Genomic DNA, 20,178 nt, shown 5'->3' on the forward strand with positions numbered 1-20,178 from the left:
AGCAAGACACAATCCTTCCCGAAGAAAACCATGGTTACTAGCCCTGATCACTCTGTGTCTAAGTGACGGTTTACCCCGTCTCTCCAAATTGATTCCAATAATTTTCCCACCAGCAAAGTCAGACTGACCAGCCTACAATTTTTCTGGCCTATCCTTTACACCTTTTTAAAATAATGGTACAATATTTGGAGACCTCCAATCCTCTGATATTTTGCCTGTATGATGTGGAGATGCCGGCGTTGGACTGGGGTAAACACAGTAAGAAGTCTAACAACACCAGGTTAAAGTCTCCCACCCACCTGACGAAGGAACAGCCTGTTCCGAAAGCTAGTGGTTTTTGCTACCAAATAAACCTGTTGGACTTTAACCTGGTGCTGTTAGACTTCTTACTGATTTTGCCTGTATCCAGTGAGGATTGGAAAATGATCCTCTGAGCACCCACTTGTGTTTCCTGCCTGACTTCCTTTAACAGCCTGGGATTCAATCAATTTGGCTATGATTTATCCATCTTCAAGGACATCAGTCCCTCCAGTACTACTACTCTCGTTATGCCTATTGTGCCTAATATTTCACCCTCCTCTTTAACTAGACTGTCTGCATCATCCCTCTCCTTCATGAAGACAGAGACAAAGTACTCACTCAGAACCCTGCCCACATCTTCTGCTTCAAAGCCCAAGTTACCACCTGCATCTCTGATAGGCCCTATTCTCAAGCTCTTAATGAACGGGTGAAATTTGGTTTTCTTTGATTTTACCTGCCAATATTTTCTTATATCCTCTCTTTGCTTTCCTAATTTTACTTCATTACTGTACCTTCTATACGTCAAAGCTTTCTACAATATTAAGCTTTTGATTGTCAACCTTTTTTTTCTGCCAAATCTATCCCTGTACGCTTCTGGATAAACACAGTAAGAAGTTTAACAACACCAGGTTAAAGTCCAACAGGTTTATTTGGTAGCAAAAGCCACTAGCTTTCAGAGCCTTAAGCCCCTTCTTCAGGCGAGTGGGAATTCTGTTCACAAACAGGGCATATAAAGACACAAACTCAATTTACAGAATAATGGTTGGAATGCGAATACTTACAGCTAATCAAGTCTTTCAGATACAAACAATGCGAGTGGAGAGAGCATTAAGATAGATTAAAGAGATGTCTCCAGACAGAACAGCCAGTGAGACTCTGCAGGTCCCGAGGCATAGTACATTGGGGAAACCATGCAGACGCTGCAACAACGGATGAATGAACACCGCTCGACAATCACCAGGCAAGACTCTTCCTGTTGGGGAGCACTTCAGCGGTCACGGGCATTCGGCCTCTGATATTCGGGTAAGCATTCTCCAAGGCTGCCTTCACGACACACGACGGCGCAGAGTCGCTGAGCAGAAACTGATAGCCAAGTTCCGCACACATGAGGACGGCCTCAACCGGGATATTGGGTTCATGTCACACTATCTGTAATCCCCACCTGTCTTAATGCTCTCCCCACTCACATTGTTTGTATCTTAGACGTGATTAGCTGTAAGTATTCGCATTCCAACCATTATTCTGTAAATTAAGTTTGTGTCTTTATATGCCCTGTTTGTGAACAGAATTCCCACTCACCTGAAGGGGCTTAAGGCTCCGAAAGCTTGTGGCTTTTGCTACCAAATAAACCTGTTGGACTTTAACCTGGTGTTGTTAAACTTCTTACTGCATTTACCCCAGTCCAACGCCAGCATCTCCACATATTGACTACCATCAACACCGCTTCTGGATAACCAGGGGCCCTAGATTTGGCAGTACCACTGTTTTTCTTTGTGGGGACTTGACTAAACTGTGCCCACAGAATCTCACTTTTAAATGCCTGCCACTGATTTGACACCGTTTTCTGTTCTAATAACTGTATCCAGTCCACTTTCACGAGTTCAGCTTGGTAAAATTTGTCTTCCTCCAAATTAGAGCCTTTACTCCTGTTCTATTTTTGTCCTTTTCCCATACTGATGCTAAATCTAACCATATCATGGTCACTGCCTCCAAAGTGGTTGCATATCCATTTCTACTTCTACAAATGCCCAGCTTAATTTTTTAAGACTAAATCTAGAATTGCGCCCCTTCTCATTGGACTTGTTAAAAGGTAGCTAAAAAAGTTCTCCAATGCGGTTCAAGAATTTTGTGCCCTTTGTGCTCTTCACACTGTTCATATCTCAGTTGATATTACAGTAGTTGAAGTCTCCAACTATTTCTGCCCTAATATTGGAGACTACAGACAACAAATTTTCCCCCTTCAGGGTCAGCTCAAAAGGAAATATTTATCTTTCTTGTAGCATCTTAAAAATATTTTGACATCAAAACTGATCTCTAGATTTAACAAAATAAAGCTCCCAAATAAAAGTGAGAATTTTTTATTGCTGGTCTAAAAGCCAATTAAGAAAACAAGTCACCATCTCTCAAATCAGTTGGAAGGTGATACGACAGTGAGCCTGCCAGTCAGTCAGTGCACTAGATCCGACCTGAGAAACCGGGTTTGAGCTGCTGATAGCCTAAAAGCTTCCATCTGCTCAATGCACCTGTATTTAAACTGACAGGGCTGTTGTTATAGCAGCACCAGTGCGCCACATTGTGATTAAACATTTTTAATTAGAAAAGCAAAAACAAATGATATATTTTTAGTATACTTGAGAAGTAAATTTCAAATAACTCAAGCTTGAGATGGAGTTCAATACATGACACTCGAAAAGTTAGTTAATTTTGTTAAGGGTCTGCAAATTCCCTAACATTAGCCGTAATGTCATAATTTTAATAACATTGTTCCTCTCTGTATCAACTACCCTGATATGGATGCAGGATTCTGATTATTTTGGGTTTGAGTTATTATTCGGTTTGGTTTCTTAAAATATATACATCACCATTAGCAAATCTTCTACTAGTGATCTTTTGTATTTATTGAAATCATGCAGCTTGTCGTTTTGATGACTCTCCTTTTATCTCTACCCAGAACACCCCACAACTAATCCCATTCTGTTTAGATGGACGAGTTCCAAGGGACTGTCGAAGCATGCAGTGGAACTTAACCTGTTAAAACTGCACAGCTTATCAGCAGCAAATATTGCAAACACTTCTTGTTGATATGCAGTGTATACATGGGAGGATTCGAGCTCAGTGGGTAATTCATACCACAGCCAAAGTTTCCATGAATTCACTTCACCAGCAAGGTGCTCATGAGGTCCTACTATAATTAGGGTCCATTTTCTTCAAGACTTTAAAATAGCATTTTCCATTACCAGAGGCAAAGTTCTAACATCCGTAAATAAAGATGAGAATTCTCCAGTTTAAAAACTTCTGCAGCTCAAACCTTTTAAATGATCTTACAAGTTAAACTGCATCAAGACATATTTTCAGGAGCTGGAATGGATCAACCTGAGCTGATGCATCTTATTTTGTGCCTGCTCATATTTCTTTCAGTGCCATACAGAGCTCACTGGCCATCAGCAATATTCCACCAGCCATCCTCCTTTCATGATTATTGCACAAATTAAATGTCTACCCCTTAAATGTACAGGACTTGGTATAAATGTGTATGTTCAATACTGCTGCCATAGCGGAGGACACGCCCCGTCTACGTCAAGGAATGAAGTGGAAATGGTCGAGAGCTTTAGGTTTCTCGGTGTCCAGATCACCAACAACCTGTCCTAATCCCTCCAGGTCGAAGCTATAGTTAAGAAACCCCACCAACACCTCCACTTTCTCAGGAGGTTAAGGACATTTGGCATGTCCACTGCAATTCTCACCAACTTTTACAGATGCACCATAGAAAGCATTCTTTCTGGTTGTATCACAGTTTGGTATGGCTCCTGCCCTGTCCAAGACTTCAGGAAACTTGAACGGGTCCCAGTCCATTACGCAAACCAGCCTCCTATCCACTGACTCGGCAAAGCAGCCAACATAATTAAGGACCCATGCAACCCGAACATTCTCTCTTCCACTTTCTTCCTTCGGGAAAAAGATACAAAAGTCTGAGGTCACGTACCAACCGACTCAAGAACAGCTTCTTCCCTGCTGCTGTCAGACTTTTGAATGGACTTAGCTTGCACTAAGTTGATCTTTCTCTACACCCTAGCTATGACTGTAACACTACATTCTGCACTCTCTCCTTTCCTCCTCCATGTACGGTATGTTTTCTGTATAGCATGCAAGAAATAATACTTCACTGTATACTAATATATGTGACAATAATAAATCGAATAAAGCTAAAGAGGAACATTTTATGATTTCCATGCTAACTTTGAATATACGGGAAGAAGCAAACTCTTTAGAAAAATAACAAACGACACAAACATTAAATTATCCTTGTACAGTTAACCTCACTCCTGAAGTTTGGAGTGATTACTTAACAGATTTGTGCTCATCCAAGCTGGCATGCCAAGCATCCACATGATATTGAGGCAGTCACAACTGAGTTGGAGGTATTTGAAATAAAGGCAAATCTTTCAATAAAAGTAGGTAGAGCACTTTTAAATGATACTGTGTCAAACTACAAACACTGAGTAAGATGAAAAGACTTCCAAATTGTTACTTTTTGAAGTGTGCCAAATATTCACTGGCATTTGGACCATAAATCCAAGTGAAATGCCATAAATGTTGTTCTGTAATGCAGAAAGTTCATTGCAGACTTGTGCTAAAGAATAAGGTATAATTGGAACTTTTAACAAATATATTCTAAAATGATTCTATTCAAAAGGTCTGACTGCACCAGCGCTTAGATGGCCAAATGGATTGGCTGAATGCCTGCTCTTTTCGGCATGCCAGAGATCTTGGCCTACGCTGGATCGCAAAGCAGGGTGCTGAGCAAAGGATGAGATATATTCAGTACATTAAGGCTAACGAGCACCACAATATTCTACTATATTGTACACTGGAAGTGGAGTCAGAAATAACATTCAAAAAGATTTCACAATAAAATCAACTGCTGCTTCCTGGGTTGAGGACATGGGATGTAAAGCAGATTTCAAATTCACGTGTTGTTGGAATATCAACAGTCTCAGATACTGAATCTTGGCAAGTGTGGTCATTCTTTCACAAACAATCATAACTCTACAATGCACTGCTAGAACTAGTGGCTAGCTTTAACTACAAGAGTTGGAGATTGGACTTGATAATAAATGGATTCAAAGAGTTCGACGTGCAGTCGATTATTTTCATTAAAAGAAACAAGTTCATCCCATTTGTTGAAACTTATCTTTCTAATCAAAAGTTTTATTTTCTCCAGCTTCGGATTTGAGGGTTTAGATTTGGATTTAAGGCAGCAATATAATATATAGCGATGGAATCTAAGTTAGTGGATTCTTGTGTGCTTTTGGGGTGGAGGACGACAATTAAAGCTCTTGGCATGCCAGGGATGCTGGCACAGGTGTAGCAGGGGAATAGACTATGCATGATCAATTCCAGGTTCCCTTTGACAGCTGAGATGGCACCAAAAACGTTGCCCATGTGACCAGGTGTGCACCACCAAAACCCAACTACAGGACTGCGGGAACCACATGATGAGGTTAGCCCATGGGTGGCAGCTGTTGTTAGCTCCATACAGCTTGAGCTCAGAGAAGCCAATGGGGAGCTGGGCTCAGAAAACCATTAGAAATGATAGCTCCATGCTCCTGGGAAGTCGGGGCCCGGAGAAATTCTGGAACAGTTGTCAGCTCATTGGAGCTGGCAGCTGGGGAAAAGTGTAGCCCATGGCGAACAGTGGTTGTTTGCTCAGCACAGCTGAGTTTGCTCACCAATGCTAAAGTGCAACCTGGTCAACCCAACAGGAAGCAGTTTTGGACAAGGTGATTGAGTAGCTGGGAGATAAGCAGTCAGGGAAGTCTGAGCTGCAGTCATTATTACCTGGCAAGTCGAAGCAGCGAGAGGGCTTCCAGGCTGAGTTGCGGCTGCTGCTTGGGAACTTGGAGGCTATATCCTCTGAGGAGATGAGCTGAAATCTCTCATGTGGAAGACAGAGTATGAAAGGATTTTGTGACGCAGTAATCACTGATGCCTGGGTGGGTTGTTTGATAAGTTTATAGGATCGGTCTTGATTTTGCCTACGAAATTAGAGAGATTTATGGTGTTTGACCACTGTTGCGCTGTTAACTCAGGTTTACTTCATCTCAATTCTGCATATTACTAGAGTGCAAGATAAAGAGTGTTGTTCACATGTTTTTTGGCTGTTCTGTAGTTTAAAAAAATACTTAGTTTGTTTAAATCTTGTTGCGTTATTCTATTAATGAACACGTGGGATCCAGGGGAGGCAGTGGCGCAGTGGCATAGTCACTGAACTAGCAATCCAGAGACCCAGGATAATACTCTGGGGACCCAGTTCAAATCCTACCGCGGCGGACGGTGGGATTCAAATTAAATAAAAATCTGGAATTAAAAGTCCACTGATGACCATTAAACCATTGTTGATTGTATTAAACACCCATCTGGTTCACTAATGTCCTTTAGGGAAGGAAATCTGCCGCCCTTGCCTGATCTGGCCTACACATGTGACTCCAGAGCCACAGCAATGTGGTTGACTCTCACTGCCCTCTGAAATGGAGGGCAGTTAGGGATGGGCAATAAATGCTGGCCCAGACAGTGATGCCCACATCCCGTAAAAATGAACAAGAAAGAAATTCAAATTTTATCTACAATCAGTTCCTGGTCTGCAACTGAATCTAACAACATGCAAAATTAGACCTCGAGTCCCTATAACTTCCTTCAGTCCTATTACCACTGCCACCGCATCCCCTCCACACCTAACATCTCTCGTTCTCCAATATCGGTCTCTTGGATAGTCCCAATTACATTGTCACATCATTGGCAACTGTGCCTTCACCTAACCCGAGGCTCAAAGCTCTAAATTTCCCTTTTTAAACCTCTCCTAAGATGCTTGGTCAAAATGCCCTTTTGACCAAGCTTTCGGTCTGCCATTTACATGGCTTGGTGATCAATTCTGTCAGATCATGTGGTTTCATCCTTCTGCCCTTCAAGTAGCTCTGTACACCTCCTGGATCTTTATTCCTACAAAAATACTCCAACAGCAGGTCCCCTGATACTCTCACTTCAAACAGCTTCCGATTTTCACTGTCTCCAAATACGGATAACAGCTCATTGATACTATATGCCCACCCCAGCACATATCCATCATAGTCATGTCCTCATCACCAGATATCCCCTGGACATTGCTCTTTACTCCCCTGACACTTTCATCTGCTTTGAACAACTCACCTTGTTCCATCCCTCTCACCTCTCTCTCAAGATCACCCTTGGTGGATTCAAACATGGGAGTTCTTTGAAATCAAAGGTCGGATTTGGAAAATGACAATAACCTCAAGTATTTTAGAGAAGAAAGGAAGGGACATTGGAGATCGGGTAGTCATTTACAAGATACAGGGATCAATAGTTGAGTGCACAACAGGAGTGATGACAGCAGATTAAAAGGAAAGCCAAAAACACCCAGGGAGAAAATCATTTACAATATTAACATTGAGGGGGGCCAGGAGGGCAAGTTCAATTTAAATTTTCCTTTCGTGTTAATAATTTTTTTCATTTTTAAAATCCCAAAAGTGTTATTTGAACTCTATGCTTCTGAGATCAGTCGGTTCCTCCTCATTTTCAGAATGCAAAGAGAAAAGGTTATTTTATGAGCAGGAAGACAATTTTCCTTCTGGGATTTAGCTTGCTTAGCAAATAATATCTGCTGTAGTCATAATATTATTCTTATCTATCCAATTGTCATCAGAGAATAACTTGCAATGGTCAAAAGTAAAATAGCGTGGATGCTGGAATCTGAAAAAAAAAACAGAAAATGCTGAAAAATCTCAGCAGGTCTGACAGCATCTGTGGAGAGAGAATAGAGCCAACATTGAGTCAGGATGACCCTTCTTCAGAGCTGGATGAAGCTCTGATCAAGAGTCATCCTGACTTGAAACGTTGACTTCTCTCTCTCTCCATGGATGCTGTCAGACCTGCTAAGATTTTCCAGCATTTTCTGAACTTGCAAATGCTTCTTCTCTCCCTGCTCCCTTACTCCCTGTATCCCCCAAGGATTGATGCATGGCCTCTTCCTGTTTCTCAACTACAAGCTGCCCCTTGGCAACACCATCTGAAGGCACAGCATTCGTCTTCACATGTACGTTGACAACACCTAGCTCTATCTCACCGCCACCTTTCTCAACTCCATCACTGTTGCTAAACTATCAAACTCTGCTGATCTGACATTCAATACTGAATTAGTTGTTTTACAATCAAACATTGGGGAAGAAAGACACCATTGCTTTCGGTCCTGCTCCAAACTCTGTTCTCGAATCCCATCCTTCTACCCAGCAACAGAGCAGCACTGCTGCCTCACATCGCCATGGACCCGGGTTCAATTCCCAGCTTGGGTCACTGTCTGCGTGGAATCTGCATGTTCTCCTTCTGTCTGTGTGGGTTTCCTCCCGCAGTCCGAAAGACGTGCTGGTTAGGTGCATTGGCCATGCTAAATTCTCCCTCGGTGTACCCGAACAGGTGCCAGAGTGTGGTGACTGGGGGATTTTCACAGTAACTTCATTGCAGTGTTAATGTAAGTCTACTTCTGACAAATAAACTTTAAACATTCAGTTCATTCAGAATCTTGGCATCACATGACCCCAAGATGCGTATCAAACCTCATTTTTGCGCCATCAGTAAGACTGCTTATTTCCTCATTTTTGGAGGCCTCTAGACTCCATTATCATGAAATCTGAACATGAGATACCTACTCCTCAAATTCTGGTGTCTTGTGCACCGCCAGTTTTAATTGCTCCACCATTGATAGCTATACCCGCCGTTCCCTGAACCCCAAGCTTTGGAATACCATCCCGACAGCTCGCTAATTCACTTCCCTCCATTAAAACACTCCTCAAATCCAAGCTTTCGGTCATCGGATGTAATATCTTCTTATGGGGCTCGGTGTCATAATTTGTTTTACAATGTTCTTGTGAAGCACTTTGGGACATTTTATTACCTCTGTTCCCTGGAAGTAGCCCAGAAGATGCACTGGGGAACCCCTCAGAAGCCCCCAGGCAAGGACTGCAGAGGAATTGCCCAAAAAGTTTATATTTCTGCTGGACAATTACCCTGCATCTGGAACCCTCTGAAACTGATTTAAAGTCAGAGAGATTTCAGATGGTTCGAACTCTCCTAGCAGAACCAGGAAAGGTTAGAAGGAATAAAGCAGTTCTAACTCCTGAGCAACTATACTAATTCCCTGACGAACCACACACCCCAGACATACTCTTTTCCACCTTCTTCCGTCGGGAAAAAGATACAAAAGTCTGAGATCACATACCAACCAACTCAAGAACAGTAACTGCACAGCAACCTTTGCACAGTAACTTCATTGCAGTGTTAATGTAAGCCTACTTGTGACACTAATAAATTAACTTTAACAACTTGAAAAAGAACACTTCTTCCCTGCTGCCATCAGACTTTTGAATGGATCTACCATGTATTAAGCTGATCTTTCTCTACACCCTAGCTGTGACTGTAACACTACATTCTGCACTCTCTCCTTTCCTTCTCTATGAACAGTATGTTTTGTCTGTATAGCACGCAAGAAACAATACTTTTCACTGCATGTTAATACATGTGACAATAATAAATCAAATCTGAATGCTCCCCACCTACCATACATGCTTACTTTCTCTCCTGTGGGAGTAGCTGGGACATTTAAACCTACTGGAACATTGCAGGTAGTGCTGGACAAAGGGGGTGGGTCTTCACTTCATCCAACAATCTTAAGGACTTGAAGAGCAGCTGCGCTACATATATCTCAGCAGGTCCAGATTGGAAGTCCAGGCAAGAAACAGGAAGCTAAGGCAAGTAAAAAAGGAGCAGAGTAGCAATCCAACAGTGATTGCCACTCCACGGAAAATTTAACCTACAGTGTCAGAAAAATATCGGGCAATACTATTAACTGGCATTTCCTATTGCATTGTTCTCAAAATGGAAAACTTAGGAATTTGGGACCTCAGCTATGACTGAAATACTATTAAATGTACAGTTCTGGTGATATTATGCATTGCCTTCGATTTATTGGATGGCAGAGTCAGGCAGGAAAAGCAAATCACTCAAAGACGTTGAAGGTTGGAAAATTGTATTCTAAATTTATTCCCATGGCACCACTGATTGAATTATCCCAGCCATCTTAAACACAACATAACATCCGGGACAAGAAATCAGAAGTACATCTAAGACCAAATCCGAAACAGTATTAAGCAAGCATCACACAGCATAACAAAAAGAAGAAAATTCCTCCTCAGTTAACATGTGAAAACATTTATATTAGGCTCTAGTATCTTAGCCTTAACACACTACCCAATGTGGACCTCTACAATACATATTAGAAGGTCCCAGGTTTGATCACATAACCTGCGCCAAGTTATCTATTCTCAGTCAAGATGGCAGTTGGGTTTTACGATTGGCCTCAGCATTCAGAACTAAGAAAAAAAACAAGAAACCAAACAAAACAAAGCTTCCATTTGATTTAAGAACATTTTTGCAATGGCACATCAGCATCAGACTGCATTTAAGAGCAAATTGTCTATTTGGTTGGATTTACAAATTAGATGGGGGGTGGGGCGCGCAAATGGAAGAGGAAAAGCTTGGCACATATGTTATAGCAGTTCTCCAATATCCCTGCCCTTCGGTACCAGTCCATAACAACTTGCATAGCGTCATTCATGTAATGAAACGTCCCAAAGTGCTTTCCATAGTCACCCATGTGGGGCACTTGGTTTGCCCTGCCCCTTGATGTTGAATCTTCTGGCAGGTGGTCTCCATGCTGTTGAGCTTAGCACAATGAAATACCTTGTTTGTGATTTTGTACTGCCATCAAAATCGCATGATGGGCCTTAGGTATCTTTGGCTGTTTTAGAGCTTTAATGTTGCACCTGTAGCAGCCACAAATCCTGCGCCATACAGCAGTGTAGTAAGTGCAATGGTCTGGCACAGTTGCTTCTTAAACAGTACATGAAACTTAGAGCGATTGGGGCTGCAAAGTAGTACAAGTCCATGGAAGAAAAAAAACTTAGAGTCTTTCATGACTGTAGTACATCCCCAAGCACTTTACAACAAACTTTCTCAGAGCAGTCATCATTGTTGCATCTAATATCCTTGCACTGTGCATGGCCTATTTGTTGCACTGCAATATTCCTTTAAGACTGTCATGGTACATCTTAAAAGGACCGCTTCTTGTGCATGGTCAGTTTTGCAGCTGCACAGGTTCTGGGCTGCGGTGCAGCTGGGAAGTTGAGAGGGAAGGTTGTTAGTTACACATTCATCAGCAGCATTCTGTCTGGTAAGACAATGGTTTACTCTGTGGTGGTCAACTCTTGGCCCCGCAGCACCATTCTGGCACAAGCGTTTGCCACAAGACAGTGGGCCAAGAAGGGACTGGCTACCGTTTCCTCCAGGCGTCCTCTCAGTCAGTTGAGTTTTTCATTTCTGCTCACCTCTCCCAATGTCCCTCCAAACAGAACCACCAGAGGTCATAGTCATCTCCCAGTTGTAAAGTTCAATGTCCATCACCCTTCACATCGCACTTGCAAGTGTTCTTGTAGCTGAAGTACGAACATTCAGGACAGCTTCTAGATTATGCGGCCACCATAGAACCCCTACAATGTTGAAGAAGCCATTTGGCCCATCGAGCCTGCACCAACAATAATCCTACCCAGACCCTATCCCTGTAACCCCATGTATTTACCTAGCTAGTCCCCCTGACACCAAGGGGCAATTTAGCATGGTCAATCAACCTTACCCGCACATCTCTGGAGTGTGGAAGGAAACCTGAGCACCCAGAGGAAACCCTCGTAGACAGGGGAAGAACGAGCAAAGTCCACATAGACAATGACCCAAGGCTGGAACTAAATCCAGGTCCCTGGCGCTGAGAGGCGCCATGTCACCCATAATCATCTATCTGACGAACATGGCTGAGCCAGTGTAGATATCATTGGTTCAGCAATGATTCTATGCCGACAAACTAACTCACCGCAGGACCTCTTGAATTAATCAAGAAAATATCGATAGTTAACACAACAGAGCACAAGAGCCCATAAAGAGCAATTTGGTAACGACCAGATTTCTGTACTGAACTGTAGTCGAGGAATAAATACTGGCCAGATTATTAGCTCCTCTTCAAAACAGGTTCCCACATTACAAGTGGCTGGACTTTAAAATAACTTACTGGACTGTTAAGCACTTTGGACATCTGGTGTTGACAAAAAACACTTATGAATACAAGTCTTCCTTTAAAGGGAATCTTTCATGTTCACCCGAGGGGGCCTTAGCTAATTTCTTATCCAAAAGACAACACCTTCATCAGTGCAGCTCACATTCAGTACTGTAATGAAGTGTCAGCCTGGATTTTGTTTTCAAGACTCAAACACGAACCACAATTGCTTATTTTTTCATATACAAACATTCTGTCAATCCATTCTCAATAGGAAATATTTTGGCTTGTTTTGTCCATTACTTCTGATTTAATAGCAGGAACAAGTGAGTTTTGTTCTCCTCCCACCAACAATTTCAATCACGAATTGGCAGAGAACAGCTATCAAGAACAGATAGTGCCATCTTGGGGTGAGATACTTCAATAAAGCAAAACATATTGATCATTGGCATTCTGGCAATGAGAGCTGGCATAGCAGTGGAGTTAAAGTTGATACATCATGTTCCCAGTCTCCACAAGTCAATGTTGTTATTGGTGCAGGAATAGGACAATGGTCTGTAATTTATGGAGTTTTTGACAACGAAATGTCCTCTGAATCTGACGCATGAGCAGGAGTTCCACAAGCACAGATTTATGCAGAAATTCTTAAATTGCAATCTGTCATTCAATGTTCTGCCACAGGCTGTACGACAAACAGCTCCACAACCCTGGAGCCAGCAATCAGCAAAATCAATTATCTGGTAGGAACCTCCCTGTTAGGCTTGCATATCTCCATAAAAAGTCAAGATTATTCACCGAGATGCATTTTTAAAAAGGATCCGAGTAATAACTAACAAACACAAATGTGGGTCTAAAAAGTACTTGGGAGTGTTGTTAAAAGGTCTCCATCATAACGGTTTATAAATTTTTAACCCCTTGTTAAAATAATTTTTTTTCAGAGTTTATTCATATTTCACCCGAGGTGTATTGTCAGGTGCATGCCCCAACCTTTGTTTCACTCTCTAAAATTTTTTGAAGTGATTTTATTATTAGTGCTTTTCATTTCCTACTTGTATGTGGGAATTCTTTAATGTATTTGACTGCTTGGACAGCTCGATGACACCAATGCAGCTCAACTCTGGAAATCCCCATGAAAGAATGTTACAACTAAATACGCAAAGAATTAAAAGTTGTCACCAGAGACTGATGGATCTCTCCTTATACCACGTCAACAGTGAGCACCGTGTGAAGTTTGCACTTTCTCCCGGTGTCTGCATGGATTTCCTCCGGGTGCTCCGGTTTCCTCCCACAGTCCAAAGATGTGTGTTAGGTTGATAGGCCATGCTAAATTGACTCTAGTGTGTCAGGGGGACTAGCAGCGTAAATGTGTGGGGTTAAGGGAATAGGGCCTGGGTGGGACTCGATGGACCAAATGGCCTCCTTCTGTACTGTAGTGACTCTATGATCTTTGTTTCACCACTGACTGCAAAATCCAGATTATTATAAACACAACAACTCTCCTCACTTTTAGAAGCTATACAATGCTGGTCATGCTATATGTAACACAAAGGAAGTAATCACCGCAAAGCCTATTACCAAAACAAAGACAGAATTATAGTACAATCCTGGAGAAGGAATTTGCAGACATTTTTATCCAAATGGGAGAGGTCCAAGAAAGCAATGCTCAACCCTCAGCTCACCAGTCTCTCCAATTCAGTTCAGTCTCCTCATAACTCCCTCCTTTTCAAATCTGCTGTCACCAGCCCTCAACTCAGGAAAACTCACCCTTGATTCCTGGCCTTGCAAACTACTGTCACATCTTCAACTCTCTCTTTTCCTAAGTTCTGAACATGTTGCCACCATCAAAATCCACGCGTGCCTTTCCGAAAACTCCCATGTTTGAATCCCTCCAATCAGGTTTTCACCCTTGCAACTGCAATATAGCAAAGTCACAAATAGCACTCAGACCGTGGTGAGATATTCCTCCTCATCCTTCGCTGTTTTACTGCATCTTTGATGCAGTTGACCATGTCCCTTGAATACCTCTCCATCATTCAGCAGGTGAGAGACTGCACTAGTCTTTCTCAATTCTTCATCGATCCAGAAAATCACATACAATGGCTTATTTTTCCACTTCTATACCACTATGTCCGGTGCCCCCCATGGTCCGATCTTGAGCCATACCAATTTCTCAGTTACCTTCTCTTGACATAATCCAAAAACTTGTCAGGCTCCATGGGTACATCAATGATAGCCAGCTCTACCTCACTACCACCACCACCTCTCTCAAAGCCGACTCCTTTTTTTGTCATGTTGCTTGTTCAATATCCAACACTGGTAAGTACTGGGAAGACTGAAACGAAGTCTTCAGTCCCTGCCACAAATTCCATTCCTCCTGAACCAGACCACTCCCAACTTGGGTATCCTGTCTGACCTCAAATGGACTTCAGACCACATATCCGCTCCAAAACTAAGGCCTCCTACCTTCATCTCAAATCACTAATATATAGTGGTTTCCAGTCCAGCGTGGACTCGAATTTAAAATTCTCATCCTTCTTTTCAAATCACTCAGTGCTGCCCAACTCCTTCAGCTCTACAAACCACAGATCTCTGCAGTCCTCCAATTCAGTCTCTTGCACATGCCTAATTTTAAATCACTCTACTATTAATACCACTGATCAGAAATTGAACTGGATTAGCCATATAAATACTGTGGTGGATACTAAAAACAGATCAGAGGCTAGGAATCCTGCCATGAGTATCCCACGTCCTGACTTCCGAAAGTCGGTCCACCATCTACAAAGCACAAGTTAGGAGTGTGGATGAGTGCAGCTCCAACCACACTGAAGAAGCTTGACACCATCCAAGACGAAGCAGCTCACTATTAGGACTCTTTCCAGAAACATTCACTCCCCCCCCCCCCCCCCCCCCCCCCCATCACCGATGAACAGTAGCAGCAGTGTATACCATCTACAAGATGCACTGCAGGAACTCACCAAGGTTCCTTAGGCAGCACCTTCCAAACCCACGACCACTACCATCTAGAAGGGAAAGGACATCAGATACCTGGAGGTTCCCCTTTAAGTTTCTCACCATCCTGACTTGGAAGTAGATCTTTGTCTCTTCACAGTCACTGGGTCAAACTCCTGGAACTCTCTCCCTCACAGCAGGGTGTGTATACCTAAATCTCAGGGCCTGCAGCTGTTCAAGAACACAGCTCACCGCGACCTTCGAGAGCAATTAGGAATGGGCAATAAATGCTATGCTCACCAGCAAAGCCCATATCCCATGAATGAATTTTAAAAAGCTATTGGCTACTGTGCATTTGGCTACATTAGATTCAAGTTTGGAAATGCCATTCTTTGACCTTATTTGCTCTCTGCCGGTCTCTTGCTCTCTTCCTTTAAGATGCTCCTTAATAGCTGCTGTTGATCTCAGCATACAAGATAACCTGGCGTATAAGATGACTTTTCGGCCCCAAAAATTATGGTTCTGCATTTACATATCATAAACACTGATCACACTTTCCAGCCACAACATGCCATACTCACATTAACACTCAGCCCCAATTCTCCATCCCACAAATGGATATTTCATTTCCCAGCACCTTATAACCGTGATATGGGCTGAGTCGGAAAGATATGTTGGATTTTAAGACACATCCTCACAGCGTCAAACAAAGATGGCAATCACTCACACTAGCAGTTGGCTTATATGAAAGTGACTTGACATGGACATCAAGGCAGCATTTGACCAAGTGTGACATCAAGGAGCCCTAGCAAAACCGGAGTCAAAGAACAAAGAAAATTACAGCACAGGAACAGGCCCTTCGGCCCTCCAAGCCTGCACCAACCATGCTGCCCATCTGAACTAAAACCCCCTACCCTTCCAGGGACCATATCCCTCTATTCCCATCCTATTCATGTATTTGTCAAGACGCCCCTTAAAAGCCACTACTGTATCTGCTTCCACTACCTCCCCCAGCAGCGAGTTCCAGGCACCCACCACCCTCTGTGTAAAAAATCTGCCTCGTACATCTAATGAGTCGATGAGAATCAGGAAAAAAATCTCTCCACTTGGAGTTATACCTGGCACAAAGGAAGATGGCTGTGGTTGCTGGAGGCCAATCACCTCAGTTCAAGGACATCACTGCTGAAGTTCCTCAGGGCTGCGTCCTAGGCCCAACCATCTTCAGATGTTTTAATGACCTTCCTTCCATCAAAAGGTCAGAAGTGAGAACGTGACTGCATAATGTTTAGTAGCATTCTTGACTCCTCAGATACTGAAGCAGTCCATGTCCAAATGCAGGAACACCTAGACAACATCCAGACGTTGTCTGACAAGTGGCAAATCAGAGGTCAGAAGCAAGGAATCCTGCCCCAAGCCTGTCCACCATCCACAAGACAAGTCAAGAATGCAATAGAATACTCTCCACTTGCCAGATTGAGTGCAGCTCCAATAACACTCAACAGGCTCGACACTATCCATGACAAAGAAGCCTATTTAATTGGCGTCCTATCCACAAACATTCACTCCCTCTACCACCGACGCAGTGGCAGCAGTTTGTACCATCTACAAGATGCACTGCAAAAACTCAACCAGGCTCCCTCCAAACTAGCAACTTCTACCACCTAGAAGAATAAGAGCAGCAGGTGCATGGGAACACAACCACCTGCAAGTTCCCTCCAAGCTACACCATGCTGACTTGGACGTTCGATGTTCCTCCACTGTCGCTGAGTGAAAATCTTGGAACTCTGTTCAGAACAGCACCATGGGTGTCCTTACACCACATGGACTGTAGCAATTTGAGAAAGCAGCTCATCACCACCTCCTCAAAGGCAATTAGGGATGGGCAATAAATGCTAAATATTAAAGAAAATTAAACCCTATTTTGAGGCTTCAAAGGTCAACTTCTGCCTTACGTCTTTGACCAACTTTTTGGTTGGCTGTTCTAATATCTCAAGTAGCCAGTGTCACATTTTGTTTGGTCATGCTCTATGAAGCTCTTTGGGTCTTTCACTACATTAAAGGCACTATATGAAGAAAGTTGGGGGTCAGTTAACTAGACAGTTGGTTTGTGATGCAGGACAACGCTAACAGCGCAGGTTCAATTCCCACACCAACTAAGGTGATTCATGAAGTCCTGCCTTTTCAACCTTGCCTCTCACCCGAGATGGGGTGACCTCAGTTAAATCACTTCCAGTCAAGTCTCCCCCTCAAAAGGAGAGAGCAGCCTATGGTCATTAGGGACTATGGCAACTTTATTTTTCTAAAGGAAGTTAGTTATTGGTGTAGTTGCATATCACGCAAGACCTGCCACAACCATACCTGTTAGAGATCAGTGTGCAAGGTGGAAAAACTGCAACAATACCGCCATAGTATACGGTATAGATTAATTAGAAAAAAATGTATTCAGTCTGTTAAAATCCGGCGCATCTATCTGGCTGAAGAATACAGGTGTTCCTTCTGGTGTAGTATCTAGCTTACCCTAGGCAATTAGAATAGGACTCAGGTCAGGATATTGCCAAACGCACAAGGTATTGAATGACCTATGATTATAATTCCTGGCCCAGCATAGTATAATTCTTCAACAATTGGAAACTTGTCATACTTTGAGTAAATTCCTGAATTTTTCAAATATCTTCCACTTTTAGTTTGAGAGCAAAGCGAGATTGGACTCTCCCACTTCTAGCCAAAATTTATCACTCAACCAACATCACATATACAACAAAATAACTGTCGATTTAACTCAATGATGTTTGTGGAACCCTGTTTTGCACAAGTTGGCTTGTGCAAAGCAGGGTTCCACAAAAAAAACAGTCTAAAGTAATGAATTTAAAGTGAAACATTTTGGGATATTTTAAAAGACTGAAAGGCATTGTCAACTGCAAGTTCTGTCTCAAACTAGTGAAACCACAACTCGCATTTATGTAGTAGACTTACTGTCATAAAACTGTCCAAAAGCACTTCACAACAGCATCAAACAGAAGAGAATGTCATTATTCTAATTTGCATAAAATGCAATTTGTGAATACAAACAGAATTGTTTACATCATACTGAACACGAAAAGATAAATGCATTTCAGGCTAGTTTTATGGAGCTCATCAGAAAATGCCAAACACAAACAAGAGAGCTAACTGTGCTAGATCTCACCCTTGAGAAAATCCAAAACCTGAACTCCAAAGTCAATGTTTCCAAGTTATTAACTGCCTTTAGTGTGCTTGGACAGTCAGCATGTCTATGTCAAGTGAAAAAAAACTTGCACAAAATATAAAAGCTATTCAGAAATGTGACAAGTAAATCAAACCCCCTTTATTATCTGTTTTTTAAAAAACTCAGGAGACAAAGGGAAGAAAATGTGCTTAGTCTGGCCAGCTTTTGAACTTAATTTTACATCAGCAGATTTCTCGAATCCTACCAGATTGAAAACGTGTTGGAATTAGTAGGAATTTTCTGAGGACAGGAGCTCAGCGTTCAAGCATAACTGGAGAAATACTGCAAGTTATGTGGAACTTTCTGGAAGACTGCTGCCAAATGAGGATGCTTATAACTTTTAAATATTAACGTATTGACGACAATAAAAAAAAAGGTAGCCAATTCTCATCAACTTCTACTGGCCACAAAGTGTGCAAGCAGACACCCGATAGTCTGCCCGAACACAGCCAAGGAAGAGTCAATAAATAGATGGTTGGCGGCACCATCAAATCGCACAACTTTTCAGCTCGGCTGCAAAATGACTCGACAGAAAAAAAAGGAGCGGGGCGGCCGGAGCGGCGGGGGCTGTGGCAGAGGGCAGAGGGCCGGGGCAGAGGCCCCTCCCCAAAATCTCCAGCAATCATCACCCCTTCGGTAACGGAGGAGGGAGGCGGCTGGCAGCGTCCCCCTCCCCCTCAAGCCGCTTATGTAATCCGCGGCCAGACGCACAACAAGGCCCCGGAGTGAGCACCCTCGGCCTATCAGACCGGAGCGGGAGGACGGCGCAGGGCCTCGCGGGGGGGGGGGGGGGGAAGGCCTGGGACTCACCAATTGGTCATGTCCAGGAAGAAGGCGCAGCCGGCCGGGTTGAGCTGGAAGCCCAGCAGCCTCTGAAACTCGGAGATGAGCACATCCTTGTCGGTGGTTCCCATGCAGCTAAATTTCTGCATCAGGTCCTGATCTAAGTCCATATCCACGTCCATGGCTTTCCTCTTTCTGGGGGTCTCCTCCTCCTCTCTCTCCTCTCTCTTTTCCCTCTCTGTGAAGTGCCGCCGGGCCCGGCTGTCGGTGAGGGGGGCCCCCGCTCAGCTTGCTGTGTTACGGGCGCGCTGTGACGTGTGTAACTCCAGGCCGAGGCCTACCCCTTCAACATTGTCGCTACCTCGTTCCGATGGCGTCCGCTTCAACCGCCCGGTGCCCCCCCCTCCTCCCCTCTCTCTCTCTCTCTCTCGCAGGCCATGCGCATGCGCGCCCCGCCAGCCAGGCCTGTCCTCCCCGCGAGTCACACACACACACTGGCCCCGGCGTCACCGCCGCGCTGACGTCACACTCGCCCCGGCGTCACCGCCGCGCTGACCTCACACTCGCCCGTGACGTCACTGTCCCTCTGAAGATGGCCTCCCTCCCTCAGGTCAAAAGGACAATCAGCAGGGGCCAGGGATTGAGAGGGGTGCAGGAGGAACCATTGAATCCTACAGTGCAGAAAGAGGCCATTCGGCCCATCGGGTCTGCACCAACCACAATCCCTCCTAGGCCCTATCCCCACATATTTATCCACTAATCCCTCTAACCTATGCATCTCGAGACACTTAAGGGGTAATTTAGAATGGCCAATCAACCTAGCTCGCACATCTTTGGACTGTGGGAGGAAACCGGAGCACCCGGAGGAAACCCACGGAATGCACAGGGTTGTCAATGCTCTAGGATTGGCCTGGATGGACCTTCCAGCAAATGAAGACGGACATCCAGGAATTTTTGTTTTGTTTAAAAAGCCCATGGAATCCAGGGGAATATGCCAAACTGAATACAAAAATTG

At 43.6% G+C, this 20,178-nt stretch overlaps 1 protein-coding gene across 3 annotated transcripts in view; it reads right to left on the reverse strand.

The window, feature by feature from the left end:
• The window catches only part of ilrun (inflammation and lipid regulator with UBA-like and NBR1-like domains), a 78,148-nt gene extending 58,469 nt beyond the window's left edge, over positions 1 to 19,679 (reverse strand). For all 3 annotated transcript variants that reach the window (XR_013495481.1, XM_078197796.1, XM_078197797.1), the window contains exon 1: positions 19,191 to 19,679. Coding sequence is in view for 2 of the 3 variants with exons in the window: in XM_078197796.1 (XP_078053922.1) it covers positions 19,191 to 19,345 (155 nt within the window). In the remaining variant the exon portion in view is untranslated. The remainder of the gene's footprint in view (positions 1 to 19,190) is intronic.
• Positions 19,680 to 20,178: the final 499 nt, after the last annotated feature.

The sequence above is a fragment of the Mustelus asterias genome, chromosome 25 (assembly GCF_964213995.1).
Source record: "Mustelus asterias chromosome 25, sMusAst1.hap1.1, whole genome shotgun sequence".
Classification (NCBI taxonomy): domain Eukaryota; kingdom Metazoa; phylum Chordata; class Chondrichthyes; order Carcharhiniformes; family Triakidae; genus Mustelus; species Mustelus asterias.